Consider the following 27,113-nt stretch of genomic DNA (forward strand, 5'->3'; position numbering starts at 1 on the left):
TAAGACACCATGTCAACTAAAACAACTATGATATGGTATAGCTTGCGGAAATAGACGGTGAAAAAAAAAAAAACCCTTGGTACCGTAAGAGCTATATATTGAAGATATAAAAATATGAGATAACAATAAAAATTTTATAAATATATTGATTACCTTTTCTGAATACATTGATTGATGTAGTAACGCTTCTTGAATCAAAAACAAAAAATACATTGTAGTTGAAACTTTATAGTAGCTGAAGAAAAAAAAGGTCCAAAGCCATCAAAGTTAGTTTTCATCTGAAAAATTATAATATATTAAAATAAAAAAAAATAAATATTTCACTTATCAGCAGAAATTGGCCGGATAATTGGTACGCCAATTGGATCATGTTTAACTTTGGCATATCCTCTCTCCCCCATTTTTTTTCTACATATTCTTTATTTTATTTTATAATGATCTATACTATTCTCTATCTCATATTCAATCAATATTACACCATGTGCATTCGGCGTCTTTGAATATTGAGCAAGATCTAAATAAATATCCTAAATAGAATAAATATAAAAATTAAAATAATTATAATAAATTAATCATTTTAAAAATAATATTATCTTTATTATTAACTTCCTTGTGTCTTCTAAATTCTCACCCCCAATACTCAAAAATAAAAAAATATATAAAAATAAATCAAATATGATGTTATTTATACTAAAAATTAATATTTATTTAAATTAAAATTAAAAATAACTATCAAAATTATATTCTTTTTTTGATATACACTTCTCTCTCTTTGCCATATATATCAAACCCAATATTAGCAGTGTGCCATCTTTTAGTATCATATTATAGTTTCCCTCTCAAAATATATTTTTCAAGAAAACAATTCATACCCAACAACAACAACCTCAATAAAATAAAAAATATTATACAAGAAATTTAGCCTTACAAAGAATAAAACATAAGGTTTACTTCTATATATATTTACAGCAATCTTCTTGATTTCTGGCTATACCCATGACTCCTTTTTTGCTCTAATTAGAAATATATGATTATATCATTTCAAAATTAAATATATATTATTTAAAAAAATTAAAAATAATATATAAAAGTAAATGTGACAAATGATATAAAACTAGTCGAAGACTCGCACATTGTGCGCTGGGCTGGATGTTCGAAAATAAAATTTTCAAATATTGTTGTCCTATTTGTAATTGTTTAGATACAATGATGAATAAGAAAGAACAATTTCACATCTTATATATGAGGAAGCATCATGCATCTATTAAATAGAAGTTAATATGTATTATTGGTGGACTACAAATATTAATAAACAAACAACATTTGAGTTTTTAACTGAAAAAAATGAATAAATAATTAAAAATTAGAGACAATAAATGTAAAAAAAATAATAACTCCAGATGATATAACAAAACTCATTTGAGAAGCTGAGCTTGGCCTCGAGAGCCATCCGCTTCGTCGGAAATTGGCGATAGCTCGAACCGCCACTGATCAAGCTTGGACTGGACTGCAGCCCCGTCTTGATTGACGAAGGGTCGTGCTTTCTTGTTCTTGGGCATGTTGTTGCAGATGACGATGGAGGAGGTGCCATTGGAGGCAAGCTCGATGAAGATGGGAAAGGAGCGGACGTATGCATCGAGGAGGGAGACATCGAGGTTGAGGATGCCCTGGGGGCAGAGGGACTGGGGGCGGTGGACTTGGACGGTGATGAATCGAGTGGTGGTGGAGGGATAGAGGGCGGAGAGGAGGGCGCGGGCAGTACCGATGAGGGTGTTGGAGCCCGAAAGGAAGCGAGGTCGGGCGGTGAAGATGTTGATGGTGACAGTGGTGGTGTCGGAGTGGAGGATGGCATCGTCGAGGGAGAAGACGAACTTGTCATTCCAGATGGGTTCAATGTGGCCGACAGCGTCGAGGCGGGTGTGAAGCTTGTGGGCGGGATCTATCCAAGCCACCGTATAGGTGGGATTGAGGGTTGATTTGGGTCCATTGACCGCGGACAAAGGGCGCAGCTTGGAGCTAGTTTGGGAGGGTTGGTCCATCTTTCATAATTGAAAACTAGCTCAACTGTTCAATTCATCTATTTAATTTTAAAAAATTAAAGATATTATTATTATATTTAATTTTTATTTAATATTAATATTTAAAATAATTAATTTTAATAATTTTTAGTTAAGAATAAAAATAAAATTTGAGTTGACTCCGATTTCTATTTTTATATGAATCAAACAATACCAATGAGAATCATACATTTCGATTCCGATTTCGATCACAAACCAAACACTTTGGATGATTTGACCATTCCGATTTCGTTCTATTCCCATTGCGATTTCGATTTTGATTACGAACCAAACACCTCCTAAATTTTTTTATTTTTTTTGATTATTACCATTTAAAATATTACCTAAACAAGTTGAAAAGAAAAAAAAATTGAATTTCACCTGCTTGTTAGCCATCATCAACAACGTATATCTGCATAAATGTTGATAGCTATATGCATGATTCATGTAGATGAACTAACATTTTGTTCCAATATTAATTTATGAGCATTTGAATATTTTTTAGCTACATATGGAGATAACTACATTGCATGGTATAGCTTTTAAATTTAGAGATAAAAATGATTTACCGGACCTTGTAACTCACTTTTGTTTCTTTTAGCCTTTTCAGATGCCAACATTTAATGCAAATGAAATTTTGGTCCTTAAGAAAAGAGGAATAGGAACCTGTTTTTTTGTAATAAAATGACGAGAAATTTACATAGATCAAGTTTGAAAACCATTTTAAGAATGCTCAATACCTTAGTTACCTGCACCGATTATATATATATAGTTTTTCTTAGGCCTAGCATGCCTTACGGATCTTATGCAGAGATGCGGCATCCATTTATCACATACTCGCTTGTACTACTGGGATGAAACATGACACTTCTCTTTCTGTTTATCTATTTCGTTAACAATCTATTGCTTTAATGTAAATATATAAATTGCTTACATGTTTTTGCTCTTATAGAAATCACTATATGCTCTGAGTTGCCAAGTTAAGTCAGCAGTCAGCATATTTTCAACTCCTTCAATTGTCTGCTTAATTTTTTTCTAAATATATTTTCCTTAATATTGAAATTGTGCTCCACCGTATCCATCTAAAAAAAAATTGTGCCCAACCATCTTTCCAGCTTATACCTCAACACTTGAAAGCAAACTTTGCTTGGTTTGGATAACGTACCATATTATTTCAGTACAGTGTGAATTTATCTCAGTAATCAAAATGCCAATAGGTTAAGATATCCTTATAAGAATTCATTTAGGATTATCACTTTCTTTCTTATCCACTTGGGCTTGCTTGTCTTTTCTTGATAGATGAAGAATAGGAACTAGGAGTCTTTTACCGTACTGATTTTTTTATTAATTTTTTTATTCCATTTAATATAAATTTTAATTTATTTATTGAAATAATATAAAAATTAAAAAATATTATTTAAAATAATTTTTTTTTGAAAAAATATCATTCCAAACGACGTTTCTTTGATCCAATCACCAACCCCCCAAGTCTACGTAGAATCCCACCAAAAAAAAGAAAAACCAAAAAACACTATTCCGGATGGCACTTTTGAAAGCGCCATTTCGGATGATGTTTTTAAGTTTTTAAAAATATCATTCCAAATGATATTTTTAAAATAATTTTTTTTTCTTTCCTCCACCTTAACCTTCGGTGCATAATATATTTTATTTATATTTTTTAAACTAATTTTTTTGGATGCATGATATATTTTATCATTATTATTTGTATTTTTTTGGTGCATGATATTTTTTTTAAACTAATTTAGATAGCTATTTTAAAGTGACATTTCGTTCCCCAACTTTTCGAGATGCATCTGAAAATCATGACAAACCATATAGCATCCTAACACTTGAAATTAAACAAGCAAAATATCTAAAATTCTGATGAAAATAATAATTAATAATATAAGATAGAACAAAAATATAACATTTATAAAAAAAATTCTATAGTACTATAAATCTAAAAAATACTAAGTCTCACAAGGACGTCATAGTGTCCGTGACCATTTGGACCTTCTCAAGAAGGTTCTCAACTGTCGTTCCTGCTTCTGTGTCACTTGTGATGGTCCCTCTCTTATATCAATAGACGTCTTCTGAGCATGCATATTAGGAATAACAGGTGCTGCTGCAGTATCTACGAGTTGACCCTCTTGATCTCTCATCTGGATCCAATGATGAGCTTGTAACAAAAAGATCAGACCACTCAGATGAAGACTCATGATGCCAACTCGGATCCGATGCTGTTATCTGGGGCATGTAGGAAAATAAAAGTTCTAACATCTATGAATCAAAAAGTGATGGCATATGTGCAGCATGTGGCGATGACATCTACGAAATATATGGTGATGGCATATCTAAAATATGTGGTGACAGTGTATATCTCATATCTGACGCATAGAATGCTCCAATCGCCATCAATATCCTTAAACATGATCTGTCCATCTCTTGTAGTATTTGAATCCGCTTGTCCTTATCAATCGTAGATAGAACATGATGAGTGTCCAACATAAGACCGAACAAACGATCTATCTACATAACAAAAAAATAACAATACATTATAGATCATAAAACAAAGATATAATGTAATTATATAAAATATTTTGCATTAACGATGAGAAGTAAAATAAAGACTTAATGAATCAAAATTCAATATTATATTGACATAAGACATAATTTTTAAGGCCTTACTAACATGCGTACAGTAGAACTCTCACCCTCATATCCTGAAACTACCGAAGGTGTCCAATGATCGATTCTATAATGCTAAGAAATCAAGCAATGTAGTCATCGATATATAGATGACCTTTCAATATGTCATTATCATGAACTATATGATCTCGCCATGCATTCTAAATGGTGATATATTTTGCATGTCTGATACGCCAATCAATATGAACTCTTCCTTATCGATCAATATGATGAAATTGCTGACTGATATCAAACTGCTCTAGGATGTCCTGAATCCGACCAAACTGCCATATCACACAATCTGAAAGGTGTTTGAGTCCTCCATCCTCCATATGTCAGCATCGGCTCATCTTAATCAGAGGTATTTGAGTTCTTGCAATAAGATAGAATAATTAGATAACGTATATTTCTCAAACAATATTCATTTTATAAAAATATAAATAGTAAGATTAGGAATAGAATACTTACATTACCATCTAAGATGGTCTATGAGCGATGGATCTCCTGCAATATAAGAATACTATGATCTCGAAGATCCGGATACCATTTCTCGTAAATCATGACATACTACTGACTTCAAAACAATAACACACTACAATAGAATAGGATATTAGTGGCGAAAAAAATTCATCGCTAACAATCGATTTTCATCGTTAATGATTATTAGCGATAAAATTATCGTCGCTAATATTTAATCGTAAATAATGACGTCGTTGATAATTTTTTACGATAAAAAAAATTTTTCATCGCTAATAATTGATATTACCGACAAAAAATTTTCATCGTTAAATTTTTTTTTCGAAAATTATTTACGATGAAAAATTTTATTCATAAAAAAAGATAATTTACGATAAAATATTACGTCACTAATAAAAAAATAATTATTTACGATAAATTATATTCATCACTATTAATTTAATTAAAAAAAATTATAAAAATCAAAAAAATATTAATGATGTAAATTTTTCATCGCAAATATGATAATTTTCAATGTAAATTTTTTATTGCTAATAAATTATCAATTACTTGCAATGAAAATATTTTTATCGCTATTAATTTAATTAAAAATTTTTATAAAAATTAAATTTAAAAAAAATATTAGCAACATAAATATTTCATCGTAAATATGATAATTTTTGACATATATTTTTGTTGCTAATAAATATCAATTATTTATGATAAAAATATTTTTAATATTATTAATTTAGTTAAAAATTTTTATGAAAATTAAATTTAAAAAATATTAGCGATGTAAAATTTTCGTCATAAATATGATAATTTTCGATGCATATTTTCGTCACTAATAAATTATCAATTATTTACGATAAAAATATTTTCATCACTATTAATTTAATTAATAATTTTTATAAAAATTAAATTTAAAAAATATTAGCAATGTACATTTTACGTCGTAAATATTATAATTTTTGACATAAATTTTCATCGCTAATAAATTTTTAATTATTTATGATGAAAATATTTTTATTACTATTAATTTAATATAAAATTTTGATATTTTTAAATTGGTTAAAAAATTTATTTACGACCACTTTTTCCTTGCTAATATAATTTTTGGCAATCAATATTTCATCAAAAATAATTTCATCACTAATAATTTATACATATTTTTTTAAAAATAATTTATGAATATATATATTTAATTTATATTTATAATATTTTTTATAAATTAAAGGTGTAAAATTAAAATAAAATAAACCATCAAGTGTCGACATCTACAGAAGAAGAATGAACTGGAGAATGAGAGCAGTGGAAAGAACTCGGACCGGTCTGCTGCTGCCTCATCAGCTGCATCATTTGCTCCATCTGTGCTATCTGCTCTATCATCTGGATCTGGAGCTACTGGTACTCGTCGTTGCGTGCAATCAACTCATTAGCTCGCTACTCAGTCTGCCTCTGCACCTTTGCCAGCCGAGCATCACAGCCAATATTGATGTCAGCTCTGGATGACCATGAGGATGAAGGAGCACTGATCCCATACCCTAGATCTCTAATATAATAGGATCTCGTACCAAGAACCTGATCGCAGATCTCGTCATTTGTGGGTGCGATCGAGCCCTTAAGGGTAAGCTGGGATCTGATGTTTATCATACGGTTTTAAAAATAAAGTTATAGTTATTTTAATTTCATACTGAAAATCAAATTATGAATGAAAAAAATAATTATAAAAACTTACAAAGAACTCCTGGCTCCCCGTCGTCCACTCTCATGACCATCGCTGGTGGATCTGTTGGTAGATATCAATCCTACTAGGAAGCTCGCCACTTTCTGCATCTCTTTGTAATTTGAGAATAATTAATTAAAATTTTTTTAAATAGTTAGAGAGTTAAAATATACTAATTAAAAATTACTTATTATTTGTTCCATATGACGAGCGAACAACCTTGAACACCCACAATGCGATACGGTTTGTCTCATCCGATTCGTGGCGTTCTGGACATATTATCTTTGTACAATTAGCAGTCAAATTAGTAGATAACAAACTGAATTTAAAAATAAATGATTCAATCATTAAACTCTAAAAAAAAAAATTTGGATGTATAACCTGATATGTCGGATCCTCGTAGTGCTGGCATATGAGAACCCAATCATCTATAATGATGCTGTCATAGGGCTGCTATTGCGCTGCCTCCACCCTATGATCCTGCATCACATGGTACCGATGCTGATGGATGCGGTGGCAATATTCTTTGAAATGCAAAGATAACTGAGCATCCACGGCTCGTCACACGCAATCCTCTTCAAAATCAATAATATCAAATATACCCTGCCAATAACAAATATTAAAAAAATATCATGCTAATTAAATATTCACAGTATAATTTACTTTATCTGTAACTGGGTGTAGAAAAACTCTTTGAGCCAGTACAACGTGATGCCAATCAAAAAGCATCACGGGGGCATAGCTACGACATGTGATGTCCAGCTCGATCTGTCATGGCTCGCACCATGCCCTAATGGGTCTGGTGTAGTCGAATGGTATCTCAATACGGAGATGCTGTCCTTGGTGCTCGCATCTTCAATGCTCTAAAACGAGATCCACATCTCTAACACTCTAGAGCGAGGTTCTTCGATGGATCTCGTCCTCGTCTCACCGCTGATGGAGACTGGTCTGAAACAACAATAAATAAATCATTAGTATGATAGCTATCCAAATAAAAAAATTAAATTTTATTATATAAAAAATATAATAATACCACTCAGACCTGCCTCACTCAGACCCGTCAGTGCAAGACCCTCTGGCAATGGAGCTGGTGTGGTAGTGAAAATCGGTGAAGGCGCCTCAGCCTTCGGAATAAACTGCGAACGCAAATGCAAACATCGTCGTCTGTCTCCTGATGCCATACCTGTAATTCTTGACATATAAATGAATATAATATTAAACAATGATAACGATAAATAAATTACATTCTAATGAATAGAATTATATAGCATGCCATTATTGCAAGAGAAGATTGAACAAAGAATATAGATCTACTCATCAATATTCGTATCTTCCTCGATGTATAGATCCTCCTCCGAATCACAATAATCGATATATGTGTCGTCTTCTATCTTATCATCATTTATGAACTGATCGTTACTCTCTGACTCATCAAGATTAAATATAAAATCAGCTTCAACTTTGTTGGACGGCAAATTAGCCCTATTCAAAGGAGCTGTTACAAGTTCTTCATCAACAAGAAGTTCGGCTAATATTTGTTCTTCCTCTTGAAAAATTTTCTCTTCATATAAATCCAAATTTTCATCCATCTTTAATTGAATTGGTATGTCATATACACCTCTGGATGTTATTTTTTATACGACATGCCAATTACCTCGATACTTTAGATCTTTCAAATATATTACTTGTTTCGCTTGAATTGCTAATATATATGGCTCATTTTGATACTATGTTCGTACAAAATTTATATTGATAAAGTATAGATCGATATGAATACCGATCTTTTTATTGCTAATATCTCACTATTTATACTGAAATAAGAATACAGAATTACTAGATCCATACTTCAGTTCTGTGATATCTATCAGTACACCATAATATTCAATCACTTCTTCTCCTTCATATCCTATCGTAGTAATCCTACTATTCTGGATCCATCATTATATCTCAAGCTCTCTAGTGTGAAATCTCATTCCTCCAATGATACAGGATGCGTAGTAGTTAACCTTTCAATCCGGACCATATGCTAAATCATACAAATCATCGATCGCACCTTCTTTTTTATTGAAATACTTATATTTCATCTACACTATAACATAAAAAATTATGTTGATTTAAATAATTATTTTTATAATTATTAAAATAATATATTACTAGTGTAACTTACAAGATCGTCAAATTATTTTATAAATTTTTTTCTATGTCGATCATCAGCATCCGTATTATTCTCTCTATATAGTATACTTTTGTGCTCACTACAACAAGTCATGATTTTTAATTTTTCATAGATATGAAAAAATTACTTAGAATATTAAATAGTATGCTAAGATGATACTTACTCAATGAAATCTTTAATTTTTTCATAATTATTTAAAACGTAGAAGTGTGCCTTGAATAGCTCATTCACGTCCATAAATTCATCTCCTTCCATCAATGGGTCGAACTGTTTGTTTAAATATAGATAGCATCGATTCATTGTCACCTCATTCATGATCTGCATTACGATCTGTACGATTAAATTTTATTTCGATATCGTCAAGATACATCGAGTAAAATGTGACACACTCCGTAGCTACGTATGCTTCCGCTATAGATCCTTCAGGCCGTACTTTATTACGCATATATATTTTTTAGGATATACAAGAATCTGTAAATAAAAATAAAGTTAAATTTTAGAAATGTATTTACATCTTATAACTGATATGACAAAGTACGTATAATTTTTTTACCTTTCAATAGGATACATCCATCGATAATGTACCGATCCGATCAAAAGAGCTTTCTTTGAAAAATGAATTGTCAGATGCACAATAGTATCAAAAAATGATGGTGAAAAAATTTTATCTATCTTACAAAGAATGAGTACGATATCCTTCTCAAACTTCTCAAGTAAGGTAATCTTCAATTTTCGGTAATACAGTTCTTAGAAGAACACTCCCAACTCAATCTATGCAGTTTGAACATCACCACCCAAATAGCAATGCATGACCACAGGAAGCGTTGCATTATCACATGGGAGTCATAACTTTTCATGCCAGAGATATTGCCATCGTTGTTCCCAACACACCACGATACGTTTGAAACGTATGCGTCAGAAAATTTTACGATTTTGAACCATCCACAGAAACTCTTCTTTTTCTTGCCAAATAGCGAATAATATGCAGGTGGTATAAAAAATCTACCATCTCGACGAACTAAATGCAACTCCAATTGGATTTCTATTTTTTACAAATCAAGATGAGCTTTTATACTATCTTTTATTTGTTTTGAGATTTTCAATACAGTACCGATGATATTTTCAAAAATATTCTTCTCAATATACATTATATCCAAATTATGATGAAATAGTAACTGCTTCCAATATGGTAGTTCGAAAAAACACTTCGTTTCGTCCAATTCAACTCAACTTCAGTACGCTTCTGCTTGTGAGTACTCGATGTTTTTTCAAATTGGACATTTTCAATGACTTCAAGTTGTTCTAAAACTTCTGCTCCACTTAATTCTTTAGGTGGCGGATGTCAGTTAGACTTACCATCAAAGTATTGGTTGTAATGGGTCCTCTAAGAATGATTATCAGGTAGAAACCATCGATAATCTATGAAGCATATTTTTCATCCATGCTTTAAATGTAAGGAGGATGCATCCTTGTTGTATATTGGACATGTCAGATATCCTTTGGTGCTCCACCCAGATAAATTTTCATATGCAGAAAAATTATTTATAGTCCATAAAATCGAAGCATGCAACTTAAAATTTCTTCGACTCACAGAATCATATGTCTGTATTCTTTTTTCCTATAGCTCCTTCAGATCATCGATTAACGATCATAGATATACATCAATTTTATTACCTGGTACTTTTGGATCCGAAATCAACAGTAACATAAAAATAAATGATTCTTTCATGCACTTTCAAGGTGACACATTATATACAACTAGCATCACAGACCATATGCTGTAGGAAGTACTCAAATTGTCAAAGAGATTAAATCCATCTGTTCCTAGACCAAGTCAGATATTGCATGGATCACTCGCAAAGTGCGAATGCTTTGTATCGAAATCTTTTCACACTACAGAATTGGCCGGATGGCTAAGTATGTTCTCCTTTGGAATCCGCTGCTCATGATGTCATCTTATTTCTTTTACTATCTTTGTTGACATATACAGCCTTTGAAGTCTTGAAATCAATGAAAAATATCTCAAAATCTTTTGAAGTATCTTCTTTCTTTTACTATTATCGATTTTGTATCTAGGCTCACTATATTTCGAACATTCAGTTGCATGTTCGTTATCCTTATAAAATAATATACAGTCATTTTTATAGGTATGTATAGGAATATAACCAAGTCTCAATTTTCGCATGTATATTTTTGCTTCAGAATACGATTTCAGAAGTCTCTCTCCATCGAAAAGAGCTGCTTTAATCAATGTCAAATTTTGATCAAATGACTTCTGACTCCATCGATTTACAGTTTTAATATGAAACAATTTTATCAAAAACTCTAACTTAAAAAATTTTACACAATTTGGATAGAGTGGCTCTCGTGTATCCCTTACAAGCTTTACAAACTATTCAGAAGTCCCTTCTACCTCAAGCTGAATATTGTGTTCATGATCATAATTGCCTTTAGATGCACTAGTACTCATATGTACATTTGAACAAACACCATGATGTAAATAATCCAATAGTTCTCCTATACCACCATACTCGACAAGTTCAGCAGCATCACTATCATCTTTAGTATTGCCATCGTCGCGCACAACTTCATTCGGATCATCCTCTCCATACCATATCCAGCAAGTATACTTCTTATCTATACCATAATATAGCAAATGCTTTTCAACAAGTGTTATATGACGATATACCATATTGACATATTTCTTGCATGGACACTTTATTCGACTAACACTGTCAGTCTTATGCCGTACAAAGTCAATAAAATCTCGAATATCTTTTCGATATTTAAGCAAAAAAATACTTCTAGCATTCATCCAATTTTTGTTGATATCCATCTAACAATAAACATGAAAACCATTAATAATAAAAAAAATTTCAGTGGTATTCATCCGAACCGGATCCCGATCTGAATTTCGGATCAAATCTCGATCCAAATTTTGGACCAAATCTCGATCCAGATCCAGACACAGATCATTTTATATAAAATAGCATGCATTAAAGAACACAGACTAAACAGTAACACATAAAATCTCCTTTCACTAATTTAATGAAGCAAAAATGCATAATCCTATTCATTTCAAATCATTACTAACAGGTGTGGCCCTATCCCTTTCAGAAAAATAATAATTTTATTATTATTATTAGTCAATATTTTTTTATTATTGTAAAAATTTTGACAGCATCTTCTCATCGTTCTTCAAATATACGATGTGAATATGGTACCTATGCACCATATCCACCATATACCTGAAGAACAGTAGATAGATAACTGCTGAGTATCACATAATGAAATAAAATATCAACTATTAACAATAATAAGATTATTATTTTTTTAAAAAGCTCGAATACAAGATATTCAAGAGTCGATCTCGATCAAGATCGACTTTTGAACAAAAATCTGTGGCTCAATACAATTTAACTACCATCTCTAAACATACATTCAAAGATGGATTTCTAATTTATTGAAAAAAAGTAACTCTGCATTGAAATTTTTTTATCAAAAATTTTAGTAAAATTTTCTCTAAAATAGAAATATTTTCTAAATATAATTATAATAAGTAAAAGTATACAAAATAGTATATAAAATAATTAAATTATAATAAGCAAAAGTAATATACATTGTGCTAGTAGAACAAAAAAAAATTATAAATTTTTACAGTAATACTAAAAAATTTATGCAATAAATATAAAATAAACTATAAGTAGTTGAGCATGCAAAATAATATTAATACAAAATAATAGCACGAAACCTAATCCCAAGGGTCCGATGGTTTTATATTTTTTTCTAAAATATTTTTTACTTAAAAATAATAAATAATTTTTTATTTTTTTTAAATATTTTTTTAAATATTTTTTTTTCTAAATATTTTTCCTCTAAATGAGCTCCGGACTTGATCGCTCACGGCCCCTACTCCCACGACATTGGCACCGTCACCCAACCCGCGCCGTCCGGACTTAGCCCCCGTAACCCCTGCTCCTGCGGTGCCGCCGCCGTCACCCACCCCTCGCGACCCACGCCCCGCGATGTTGCCGCCCTTTCCAACCCTCCGCAACCTGAATCCCAACTCGGATCCTGATCTGGATCCCAATCCGAATCGGGATCTGGGTCCTCAATCCAATTCAGATCGTGATCCAGATTTTAATTTTATTAATTAAATAATAAAATATTTGATTAATATTTTATTTTTTTTCTCCATCATTTCTCTCTTCCCTTCCTCCCTCCCCGACCACCCACGGCCCCCTCCCTGTCTCCGTGTCACCCCCGGCCGCCCCCCGACCCCATCTCCACCAACCGACGCCCTCCTCAGCCCCGTGTCGCCCCCGGCCGCCCATGGACCCCTCCCTACCCCCGTGTCGCCCCCGACCGCCCCCCGACCCCCTCCCTGGCCCTGTGTTGCCCTCGGTTGCCCACGGCCCCTTTCCCACCCCCGTGTCGCCCCCGGCCACCCTCTGACCCCAGCCCCACCCCCGACTGCCCATAGCCCCCTCTCCGCCCCTCGGTGGCCTAATCAACCAAAAAAAAAAGATTGGAAGTACCCTTACCTCTAGTGGACGACGGACGGCAATGGTGGCATCGGAGGCGGGGAAGGAAGAAGGTTTTGCGGACGGCAATGGCGGTGGAGAGGTGCGGATGGCAATGATAGTTGGGGGCACAGACAGCAGCAACAACGGTGATGGAGGAGAGGCGCTCGCCGATGGGAAGAAAGGGGGGAGAGCTCGGAGAGGGAGATCTTGATTGGAGAGAGAAGAGGGGAGAGCTCGGAGAGGGGAGAGGGAGGGGGAAAGGAAGAGGATTTCACGCGAAGAGATCTCGAATGGACGTGCAATGAATACAGAACTATTAGCGATGAAATTTTCATCGCTAATACTATTATTAATGATGAAAAAAAATTTTTGTCATCAATAACTTTTGTCAAAAAAAATTTTCCCACCAAAATAATTTTTTTACTAAAAACATTTTGTCCAAAAAAAATTATTGACGATGAGAAAAAATTTCATCGTTAATAAATTTATTAGCAACGAAAATTTGATTTTCGTTGCCAATAATTACCACCAAAAAAAAATTTTCACTAAAAAAAATTTTCTCTAAAAAAAATTCATCCAAAAATAAATTATTGGTGATGAAAAAATATTTTTATCATTAATAACTTTATTAGCAATAGAAATTTGATTTTCGTCACTAATAAATATCGCCAAAATTTTTTTTCCCTCTAACAATTTTTCCTTCAAAAAAATTAAAAAAATTATTTTTAAAATAATTTTTTTGATGAAAATAATTTTTACCGCTAATATTTTTTTTAAGTAACAAATTTTTTATTCATAAAAATTGATTAAAATAATATTTTTAAAATATGATTACCGATGAAAATATAATTATGTCGCAAATATATTTTTTTTAAAAAATTTGATAAAAAAATTTAAAGACTATTTACAATAAAAATTTATTTTATATCGTTAATAATTAAATATTTTTTTAGTAATAATTTTATAAAAAATTAATTTTGAATTTTTTTGACTAAGAAAATTTTTCATCCAAAAAATTTAACAATAAAAAATGATATTAAAAAAATATTCATGATGAAAAATAAAATTAATTTTCTTTAATCTAAAAAATTTTTGATCTAAAATAATTTTTCAAAATAATTTCATCAAAAAATTAATTTTTTATTAAACAAAAAAATATATATATAAATAGTTTATTTATGATTTTTTTCTTTAAATTTTTTTTTTCAAAAAAAATATGTACATAAAAAATATAATTTTGATAAAAAATTTAATTTATGTTGCTAATAATTGTTATAAGAACAGCTCTTCAACTTCTGCAATGGAATGGACATTATGGGAGATCAATAGTTTTGAGGTCTTCGATCTCCAAGGAGCTTGTCTTCTTTTTGGAGTCATCATTTCGAAAGTCGGAATATGAAAATATCATGGTGATTCTAAGATCGCAAGAGAAATCCATCAAGATTGAGATTTTGAGGATAGGATAGGGACAGAAAGTTAGAAATTCAGAAACTAATATATTGCATGTATGTAAGGATCGAGTTTGAGAAATTCATCAAGAATTATGTAAGCATCAAAGGTCTAGTAATTAACTATAATCAAATCAGACCTGTGGGTAGTGCAAGTTATATTATAAAGTACAAGCTCATATTTATGCTTTGCATTGCTAGAAAGATGAGTGCTCGTATTATTTATCTTCTCATGATTAGAACTCCTACAGAGATACATTTGAGCATCGATCGATATAGGAAGCATGGTATCTTTCGAGATCGTAGAAGCCATGCTAGAATGCGCTGCTTAACTATATAATTTCTGTATGAAATGAAGCTCCTTTCATATAGTTTAAAGTATACTCTATCAGAAAGATTCATTGATATCACTAGTAACAGTGACAGCGATGAACAGATAAATTTAATGTCGCAAATAAATATATAGCTCATTTCATTCAAAAAGATCTATTCATTTTAATCTGCGAATATCATCCACTTTCATATGATTTTTTCATACAAAAAATTCGATCTGGATCACAACTCACATTTGCTTCTTACCATGTAAAAGGACAAAAGATGTATACAGCTGCTACAAAAAATAGATATAGTTATCTTACACAAAATCAAAAATTTAAATTTTATAATTTTTTTAAAATTTTAATTTTTTTACATATTGATAATAAAAATATTTTTATCGTAAATAAATATACTTATGATGAAAATAAAAATTTTATCATAAATAATCATTATTTATGATAAAAAATTTCATCATAAATGATAAGCAACTTTTGATTTTTTTAAATATTATTTTTTTAAGTATTTGCAATGAAAATAATTTCATCGTGAATAATCCAATATTTACAACAAAAAATTTTTTCATCGTAAAAATAATTTATTCACGATGAAAATTTTTATCGTAAATAATAATCAACTAAAATTTTTTTTCTCATAAAAAACTTTTATTTGAGATAAAAAATTTTTATCACAAATAATTAGTAATTTTTGATTTTTTAAAATTTTTTATTTTTTTAACTATTTACGATAAAAATTGTTTCATCATAAATAATCAAGTATTTATGATGAAAAATTTTTTATCATCATAAAAAATGATTATTTACATTAAAAATTTTCATCATAAATAATAAGTAATTTTTAATTTTTTTTAAGTTTTGATTTTTTTAACTATTGACGATGAAAATATTTTCATCGTAAGTAAAGAGTATTTATAATGAAAAATTTTTTTCATCATAAATACTTAATTATTTATGATATAATATTTTTATTATAAATAATCTATAATTTTTAAATTTTTTATTTTTTTTCAAATATTGACGACGTTGGGAATAAACTTATTATCGATAAAAAAATATTTTCTATCATAAATATATAAATTATTAATGATGAAAATATTTTCATCATGAATATTTAAATTTTAAAATTAAAATAAATGATATATTATTTATGATAAAAATATTCGATGCAAATAATTTATATTTACGATGAAATTTTTTCGTTGCTAATATGCAACTATTTACGATGAAAAATTATTTTCATCATAAGTATTTTATTATTTATGATCAATTTTATTTTTTATCATAAATATTATTGGTGGCAATGAAAATATTTACGTCGTAAATAATTTTATCACAAAAATACTCTTTTTTCTTGTAGTAACATATATCCCAAATATATTAGAGCATAAAAAATATGAAACTAATTTATTTCATGAGAAATATAACTCTACAATCATACATAGAACAATGGATAGAATAATACACAATTTTGGACATAAATTACATAATAGTTCAACTATCAAAAATATATAAAATAATATATAACCCTAAAAATATATAGAGCAATACATCTACTGCCTTTAATATCTTCCACTGCTTGAAGTTGATGTGTGTGGAAATAACCTAGAACAACGATGACGATCATGACCCTATTCCCTACAAATGCTACAATGATTCTTGCTTCTTATTTGCCTACCATCTATCTCATTTCGCAATCTTATTGACTTTGGCCTACCTTTTTGCTTAGATCTCAAACGATGATGATCAAGAATATATGTGAACATATATGTGGACATCCAATAGTCTTTATATGGTAATGGATAAAATTCACCACTCCAAGTATTTATGTATGCCGTAACTGTCTATGCATAATCCATGAATCCACTAAAATGTACAGTAATTTCTTCATCGACCTCATTCTCATCTGATTCAAAACCTTGATTATCGGAATTTATTCCAATACTAACCCAATCATTGTCCCCCATTTGAGTATCGTATCCTACACTTACTGCTACTTCCAACATAAGAGAAATACCATAAGAGAAATCACTGTAAGAGAAGTCACTATAGGATTTTGAATAATTGGACAACTAAGGCCAATAATATTAGAATGCTGTTTTGCAAACATGGCCTCAATACCAACGATTCACACCATTGGACTTATAAAAGGTGAAGAAGGTCGAAGAGTATTGCCCTCTTGGGTTAAAAAGCTTACTAAAATATCCAAACCTCGGTATCATCATTTAAGTAGTATTTTCAATAAAAGGTACATCTTTCTTTTTAATATATAATTCAATTTATCAGCATTCTGAAAATTTCAATAAAAATATCAATATTTCTTAGACATCTTCATCATCATTAATTAGAACTAAGATATACTTACTCTGCATTAACTGTCCCGATAAATTAAAAAAATTTTACCTCAATTTGATTTTATATTTTTCTCTGTCTATAGGAATACCACTGTATAGATAGTCCAATAATTTTTAATGTGATAATGATCAAAATAGCCTAACCATCCAGCTTGCAGGCTAAGTATACTGCACACCATCTTCATCATTTTCTATTATGCTATCATAATATAATAGTAGATGAATCCGAGCATTGATCATTTTCTCAAAAAATTTTATGATAATATTAAAATCAAAATATTTAATATTAATAATTATTTTAATAAAATAATTTATATAATAAATACATCCTATCATCAACTAATAAGTAAAGATAGGTCCTGTTCCATTCAGAAATTACATTAATTCTATAAGTAATTACAATAATCAAACGATATGCAATAAGATTCAAAAGAAATTTTGACAGTATTTTTTCTTAGTTCTCCCCACACAATGAAAAATGTGTGAAGAACTAAAGAAAAATACTGTCCAAAATTTCTCTTGAATCCTCTGTGTATCATTTGATTACCGTAATTATCTATAAAATTAAGGGGGTGTTTGGTTGGGGGGACTGGATGTTTGAAATCAGAATCGAAATCGGTGACTCCCATTCTAACCATTTGGTTGGGAGGAGTCCCATTCTAATTTCGAAGTGGAATGAGAATGGATCAATCTATATAGAACTCAATCCCTACTCTCCTCTATGGATTCAATCTTCCATTCTGATTTCAATTTCGATTCCGATCATGAACCAAACACTTCGAGAGATTTGGCCATTCCGATTCCAAGCCATTCCCATTTTCATTTTTATTTTGATTTCAGTTATGAACCAAATACCTCCTATTGCAATTCTCAAACTGTCCAAACTGGATAATCAATTGATCAATGTACATAATTCTCTCACCCATACAAAAGAAGGGGCACGACGTCGGGAGACAGAACTATGAGGTTGGGGGGGATGGGGGTGCGACGTTGGGAGATAGAGCCGTGAGGTTAGGGGGGTGGGGGAGGGGGCAGTCGGCGGACAGAAAGCGAGAGGAGGAAGAGGGGCGTGGGGTGGGAGGGGTGTCAGATGGGGGAGGAGGGGGCATTGGGCGGTTGACCGATCAGACATAGGGAGAGAAAAGAGAGGGCCGATGGGGTGCGTGGGGGGGGGGCAGGGGAGGAAGAGGTGAAGAGGGGGAGGGGGAGAGAGAAAGAAGAGGGGCGAGGGGGGAAGGAGGGTGTCAGATGGGAGGGGGAGGGGGCATCGGACGAGCGACCGATCGGACAGAGGGAGAGAGAAGAGAGGGCCGATGGAGTGGGGGAGGGGGACAGTCTATAGGCAGAGAGAGAGAGGAGGAAGAGGGCCGCAGGGCAAGGAGGTGTTAGATGGGGGGAGGAGGGAGCTTCGAGCGACCGATCGACCGGACAGAGTGAGAGAGAAGAGAGGGCCGACGGGGGGGGGTCAGGGAGGAAGAGGGGGAGAGTGAAGGAATAGGGGTGGGGGAGAGGGGGTGTCGGATGGAAAAGAGAGGGGGCATCAGACGGGCAGCCGACCGAGCAGAGGGAGAGAGAAGAGAGGGCCGACAGAGGGGGGCAGTCTGTAGGCAGAGAGTCAGAGAAGAAGGAAGAGGGGTGTGGGGCAGGGGGGTGTCGGATGGGAAGAGGAGTGGGTGTCGGGCGACCAGTCAGATAGAGGAAGAGAGAAGAGAGGGCTGACAGGGGGGGTGGGAGAGGAAGAGGGGAAGAGGAGGAAGAGGAGTGAAGGGGACGAGGGGAAGAGAGGGGGAAGGAAAGGGCACGGTGGCTTATCGAAAAGGATCGACGTCATCGGAGAAGAAGGAGGCGGTGCAGGACATCGTCGGAGAAGGAGGCAGCACGGGAAGAAGAGATCAACGTGATTTTTTTTTATATATATAACACATAAACGTCATTTTGAATGGCATTTTTAAAAGCACCATTCACAATAGCATTTTTAAAAATACCATTCACAATGACGTTTTCATGCAAATTTTTTTTTAGGATTCCATATAGGTTGGGTGACTGGATTAAATAAACGTCATTTGGAATGATATTTTATCCGTAAAAAATGCTATTTCAAATAATGATTTTCTGTTTGCATTATTCTAATAAATAAGTTAAAATCTATATTAAATTGATAAAAAAAATTTTACAATACATCAATACGATAAAGGACTCTAGAAACTAGTGTTTCCACCATGCCAAATACTTTTTTGACATGCTCCATGTGAAAAGCCTTAGAAAGCTGTTGGTTCTTGTAGGGTGTTTAATAAAGAGGGAGTGTTGAACCCTATATATACAATTTAATAAATAACCCTTTCTTGTTAGAAAAGAGTATACAATTTCCAAAACACTAAAGTAAGGCATAATTGTAGATAATTATAGATAATGAGTAGGACCTTTTGTTCTCATAGACAATTGAGCAAAGATCAAGATCTAGATTTTGCATTCTCCAGAGCAAGACAATAAATATTCGATATAGTGGCTCCTTCATGATGAAGATAATCCAGAGCTTTAAAGTCACCAAAATATGGTAGGCAGTGCATATGGTAAAAAAAAAAAAATATCATCAATCTCAAGAGGTAGCTCTATGTAGCCACACAATAATAAACACCCATAAAAGATGGCCACTAAGAGAAATAGCACCAAAACGGTACTACTAAATGAAAGGCTTCCATGTTTTGGACCAAGTCACAAATAAGAGAATCCTATTTTGGAGTACATAAATAAACCTTCAACAGCGTTGAAATGACACATGTAATCATTATAATAGTTTAGAGAATTCCTTTAATTCAAACCCTCATTTTGTAAGATAGTATTTGATTGCCTTTATTCTAAGTGGAATAAAGACTTATTCTATCTTATTTCTCCAAACACCTTCTCAAATGATGGCGAGCCCCATAGGAATACCAATTATGGTCAACCTGTGTTAATTATGTATTAATTACATCTTATTCCCATCTACCTTGAATAAGTTATTCCATGTTGGATCATGGAATAGCCTATTCTAGATATTTAATGAGAATTAATTGCACTTTATTCTAGATTAGAGAATGATACTACATTAATTACATCTTATTCCCGATAGAATAATAGGTTTCCAATCAAACAGAAATCTAAAATAAATGTGGTGAATAACTATTCTCTAAAAATTCATATTCCTATTTCAAAAATACCAAAAAGACTACCAAACACTACGTAAGTATTTTTATAACAGATGGATAAGTTTCGAGTTTCGACCTATGTTAAGCCTCTACCTTTTTCATTTGGATTTTCCGATAAAAATCAACATGCGTTCTAGCTTGAGATGGAAAAGGGAACCACAATATATGTGTCATATATACATTTTGTGTTGGTAAACATTGATTATATATAATGTACAACACTGGAAGTTGATGTCTTTACATGAGAATACGAAAGAACATTCACGCATCATGTCACATATTCTAGATAGATATCCTCCATCCTATTCACTAAATAGGGAGAATATGATTTCTTCTAATGTGTGGAACTAGTAGACTACATTATCCAGAAGCAGAATAAGATTGAGAATGGGACTTTGCCCCCAAAACCATCACCCCAAAGTAATAAATGTTGTGATAGTTTTGGAGTCCTTGTATTTTATTAAAAATCAAGAAAAAATAACATATGATTTAGCATTATAATGGTCCATTGTCATATAAATAAATACAAGTATTTTTCTTTTTCTACTTTAAAATTCAAATATTTATCTCTTTCTAAAAGAGATTATGCAATGTGAAAGTGATATTTTTATCAAGTGAATAATAATTAAAAAAATATTACTATTTATTTTTAATACTACTATTATTTATTATTATAACAATACTATGAAAATAATTATTTTACTATTTAATTTTTAAAAGCAAAGCTGAAGAAGCAAGGTAGTGGGAGAGAGAGGGGCAGCATTTACAATGACAAAGTGTGAGAGCATGATAAGCCAAAAAAATCTTCTCATGAAAAAAAAAGATATTTTTATCCGTAAAAATTTGAAAAAGTAGACTGTGATGGGCATTGAATGAACATCACAATCGAGGACAGACACGCCTCCATTTTTTTAGCACGGAGTGAGACCCTATCCCGTCTTCCACATATATGCCACGTGGCCCAATCATGACATGCGGTGCGCTCCACGTCAAATTTATTATGCCACCCCCGATGTACAAAGAATCACGCATGATTTTATTTAGTGCCTCTCACAATAACAACGCCACAGGACCACTACATGCGGTTAGAGTTGGAATTGGGCTCAGATCGGTTTGAGACCCATCGGGCTGGACAAACTTCGGATCAGGCTTCGGATTCGGTTTGAAAGAATTTACGCCGGGCTTAGGCCTAAATACAAAGTCCGCTTTAATTCGGATCGAGCTCGGACATATCTTTGGCCTGACCCAGACTTGGGCCCAAATGTCAGCTCGAAGAGCCCATTAGTTTCAACCCAAAGCCCGAACCCAGTTGAAGCTATGTAATTCTCATTTTGACCAAGAAAATTCTTAGAAATAATGTACAGTGTTTATTTGGGATCAAAAAGGTCATGATTAGTTTGTAGAGAAAGCATTTGGCTCAATGAGAACTTTGCTTTTTCTGACAAAGAGCACATCACCAAGTGGTGGTCGTTGAATGGGACAATTATTCAGTCACCAATCCTCAAAACACTTTCTTCATTTGATGTATGGGCTCCTGCTCGTGTGATGTTAGATCCGTCGAGACGTGATAAATCACCATCATGACTATTTAAAGTTTATGTTTCCCCATTTTTCTTTCAAACTTGAGCTTTTTATAGAAGAGGTTTCAATTGATAGGCAAGGCATGAAATTTAGGCTGTAGTTCTTATCTTGGCTCCTCATTCCACCAAATAAAAAAAAAAACAAAAAAGATCTATTCCAAAATAACAGTAAATGGCTAATGGATTTCCTACTTTGGAGCAGGCTCGGGCTAGACTTGGACGAATCAAGATCTTGGGTTGGCCCGAATGAATTCGAACCAGCTCGAACCTGGCTTTTTTATAAAATAATCAAGCCTAAATTCGATCCGAAGTCCGAAAATATTTTTTAAGTTGAGATCGAATAAAGGCAAGGCCCAACCCAGTGTGCCCTGATTCCACCCCTACAAGTGGTCCTCACGCGTCCCATGCGACCTAGCCCGTTTGCATGCATTCCCCGCATGTCATGCGACCCAACCCAGTCCAATCCAAATAAATGGGCTTTGGGCCTGAAATCACAAATTCACAAATGATTTTATTTACCGCCCCTGGCAGTAACAACAGGGTCACGGGATAACATCCACAAGAATTTCAGCATACTCCACCTTTAATTAATTATAATATTTAATTTATTATTATTATTATTATCATTATTATTATACTACCAACTAATTTAGGCAAAAATCTCTCTATATATATATATAAAAAAAAATTATTATTCAAATAATATTAATAAAAAATTTATTTATCAAATTAATATATATTTAAATTTATTTATCAAATTAATATAAATCTATAAAATATTATTTGAAATAATTTTTTTTGATAGAAAACATCATTTCAAATGATATTTTATGGGATCTCCATCACCACCTCCTCCATGTATCAAAAAAAAATTCAAAATCATTACTTAAAATGACGTTTACAAAATTATCATTTCAAATGACGTTTTCAAAATTAAAAAAAAATAAAATAAAAATAAAAATTACCATTTGTAATGATGTTTTTGAATAAATTTTAATTTTAAATAACTCATAAATAAATAAAAATAAAAAATCAAATCGTATTATCCCCGTACCGACCAGTACCGATACCGTTCTGACCTATATCAACCCAAACCATACCGCACCAAGCGGTTGGTGCCTGCACCATACCCCGTACTGGTGTCTTACAGACTTGTACCGGCACATAGCGCACCATACATAGCGGTTCGCATCCGTACCGTAATATACCAGTGCGATCTGATTCATCTCATTTGCCGAAAAATGGACTTGAACCTTACTAGTTTCCCACCGATACGATATGATACGGATCGTACCGACCAATTTGGGTTGATACGAAATACCATGCATCTAGCTATAGCCCTAGTAGATTAGAATCCGACACAATCGTCCCATAATCCCTTATCAAATTGAAATTCTCGTCCTCACTATGATTCAAAATGCTTTTTTCATCAAAATTATCGCAGTCCATTATCTGATTGTCAGGCTTCAAACTTTCATCGAAATAAGCTCTCACCATCTGCTTCGCGATATATGTGTAAAAATATATCACACCCTCAATGAAAAAAGATGAAGAGACAGAGCAAATGAAAACAAACATAAAGACAGAGAAAAAGATGTGAATATCAGATACCATTCTATCGCAATCTTTTTTTCATAAACAACTGATTTATCTGATTTAACTTATTTTTAAATATTTCAAAAAATATAATTAAATTATCCGACATATTATTATTATTTATATTATAATTTTTATAACTCTTTTAGCATAATTTTTTCTCTCCTAATCTTCTGAGACACATGAGACTACATCCATATCCACAAAACATAACATTCGATCACTTAAAATTAAAATAATTTTTGATAAAAATAATAATTAATAATATAAAATATAATAAAAATATCAAATATATAAAAAATAATATAATAAAAGTCTCAAAAATACTAAGTATAAATTTAAAAAATACTAAGTCCCACAAAGACGTCGTGATGCCCGTGATCGCTTGGACCTTCTCAAGAAGGTCCTCAACGACCACTCCTGCTTTTGTATCTGCTGTGATGGCTCCTCCTCCATATCAATGAAGGTCTGCTGGTCATGCTGCTAAAAAATAACTGATACTGTCGGAGCATCTGCAGGCTGAGTGATCCCGTCAACCCTTCATCTGAATATACGGATGGACATGAAAAAAATATCATACTCATGTGGCCAACTGATATCCGATGATGCCATCTGAAGCATGTAGGAAGAAAAAGACCTTACTATCTGTGGATCAAAAAGTAATGGTATCTGTGCATTATATAATAATGACATCTCCAGAATATGCGATGATGGCATATGTGAAACATATAGTGATGACGTATATCTCATATCTGACGCATCGACTGCTCCATGCCAAAACGCACAGCTATTTGAATCAACGTCAATTGTTACCAATATTCTCGAATTTGTTCTTTTTATCTCACGTAATATTCGAATTTACTCGTCCTCATCAATCCAGTCGTAGATAAAGTACGACTAACATCCAACATAAGACCTAATATAAAATCAGTCTACATAATAAAAATAGAATCAACAATATATTGTCAAATATAAAACAAAAATATAACAGAATTACATAAAATATTTTACAATCTTAATTATTAAAAATAAATATATTAATATAAAATATAATTTTTATGATATAACAGAACTCTCACCATCGTATCCTGAAACTGCATACCGATGTTGTCCAATAACTCACACTGTAATGCTAAAAAATCAAAACATGTAGTCCTTGGTATATGAACGACCTTTCAAAATAGAATCACCATGAACTATGAGATCTCGACATACATTTCAAATGACGATGTATTCTGCATATCTGATATGCTAATCAATACGAACTCTCCCTCGTCGATCAATACGATGAAGTCTCTGACTGATATCAAACTGCTTTGAGATGTCTTGAATCTGACTAAACTACCGCATGACATGATCGAAAAGATGTCACTCCATATCAAAATAAATGACACCCTAGCAGTCTATATGTCATGTCCACTGTATACATCTGCAGCAATATAATCAATATCTCATCAGTATATGATTCTCATAAAAATTGATAGAATTAAAATTAAAAAAAAATAATAAACTAAAATTTTAATAAATTATAAATACTATAAAATAATATTTATAAATAAATTAAATTTATCCGTCCATGTGTATCAACTAATATATCCAGCTGGTACCTATAAACTCATGCCATTCTCATTGATACATGATCAACATTGAATGCAATGTTCCATCTGCTTGACAATCTACTCATGTTAAATAAATTTTATCAAATTTAAAATAATATTAAATTTTAAATATAAATCGTTACGACATCGATACTGATCGGTACGAAAATGATACAGATTGATTTTTTATTTTTAGATTATTAAAAAATTATAAAAATATTATTTAAAATTAAAATTTATTCCAAAATATCATTACAAATGATGATTTTTATTTTTATTTTTTTTAATTTTAAAAATATTATTCGATTTTAAAAATATCATTTCAAAGGTCGCTTCCAAAAATATCATTTCAAATGATAATTTTATTTTTTTTATCTATAAAAAATAAAAAAAATAATATATCTATCAACCGTCATTTGAAATGATATTTTTTATAAAAAAAATATCATTTAAAATAATATTTTATATATTTATATTAATTTAATAAATAAATTTAAATATACATTAATTTGATAAATAAATTTTTTTTAATATTAGTTAGATAATGAACTCTATAAAACAAGAGTCGGATGTGGCAGGGTGCCCATAGCAATCATTCTGTCAAAAACATAGATCTAAAAATTATATCAGAAATTATGGAAGACTAATTTTTACCTTATTTTTCCAATACCTTCCAAACCAATTTAAATCGGCCAGCAAATTTGAGGATTCCATATGTGATGGTTGACCTGCCATTGAAGGTGTCTGATACACATGAATCATATCAAAAAGATAGATCTAAAAATTTTATCAGAAATTATGTAAGACCAATTTTTACCTTATTTTTTCAATACCTCCCTAATCAATTTAAATCAGCCGGCCAAATTGAGGATTCCATATGTGATGGTTGACCTGCCATTGAAGGTGACGGATACACTTAAAAACAAGTGGAATGGAGTACAGCGAAAGACAAAGGATGTTTGCGAGAGGTAAAAAGAGATGACGATGAACCATCTGAGCCTGGTAGGCATGAAACTTTTTGAATCCGATATCTAAGAAGAGTTAGGGCTTTGGAGTGTTCGACAGGGGGTAAAATAATAGTAGAGATTGAGGGCTCGAAGAGCAGCGTGTGGAAATGGGGCAAGCTAAGAGTTAGGCAGAGAGAAAGAGAAGATTTAGGGATTTTGCAGCGTTGATGTAGAGAGGATTGTGGAGATGAAGAACTGGGAGAACGGAATGTTAGAAGGGAGCGAAACAAATCTTAGAAAGAGAGACATACCTGCGTGGCAACGCCGAAAATTCTTTCGGTTTTTTAATATTTTTTACAAAATCCTTCCGGTTTCGAAGAGAGGATATGAGCGACAGCCGTGTAGCCTTGGGAAAAGTCGAAGTGGGGTAGGATTTATTTTTTT

At 32.1% G+C, this 27,113-nt stretch overlaps 1 protein-coding gene across 36 annotated transcripts; it reads right to left on the bottom strand.

The window, feature by feature from the left end:
• Positions 1–27,113, bottom strand: LOC105056196 (uncharacterized). 36 transcript variants are annotated; one of them, XM_073247990.1, is made up of 11 exons: positions 26,981–27,113; positions 26,540–26,613; positions 26,393–26,450; positions 25,204–25,553; positions 7,970–8,110; positions 7,309–7,875; positions 7,147–7,209; positions 6,940–7,039; positions 6,530–6,840; positions 4,772–5,249; positions 1–4,586 (listed from the first exon to the last, which is right to left on the bottom strand). In XM_073247990.1, exon 11 carries the CDS (start codon positions 2,037–2,039, stop codon positions 1,416–1,418), a length of 624 nt encoding a protein of 207 aa, XP_073104091.1. In that variant the 5' UTR covers positions 2,040–4,586; positions 4,772–5,249; positions 6,530–6,840; positions 6,940–7,039; positions 7,147–7,209; positions 7,309–7,875; positions 7,970–8,110; positions 25,204–25,553; positions 26,393–26,450; positions 26,540–26,613; positions 26,981–27,113; the 3' UTR covers positions 1–1,415. The 36 variants fall into 36 exon arrangements, with proteins under 36 accessions (XP_073104091.1, XP_073104075.1, XP_073104087.1 ...); XM_073247974.1 differs by having other exon boundaries at positions 26,377–26,450; XM_073247986.1 differs by having other exon boundaries at positions 26,377–26,466.

Source organism: Elaeis guineensis, chromosome 13 (assembly GCF_000442705.2).
Source record: "Elaeis guineensis isolate ETL-2024a chromosome 13, EG11, whole genome shotgun sequence".
NCBI lineage: Eukaryota > Viridiplantae > Streptophyta > Magnoliopsida > Arecales > Arecaceae > Elaeis > Elaeis guineensis.

Coding starts and splice junctions, on each gene's coding strand:
- LOC105056196 (XM_073247992.1), bottom strand. CDS start 2,039: ATGGACCAACCCTCCCAAACTAGCTCCAAGCTGCGCCCTTTGTCCGCG.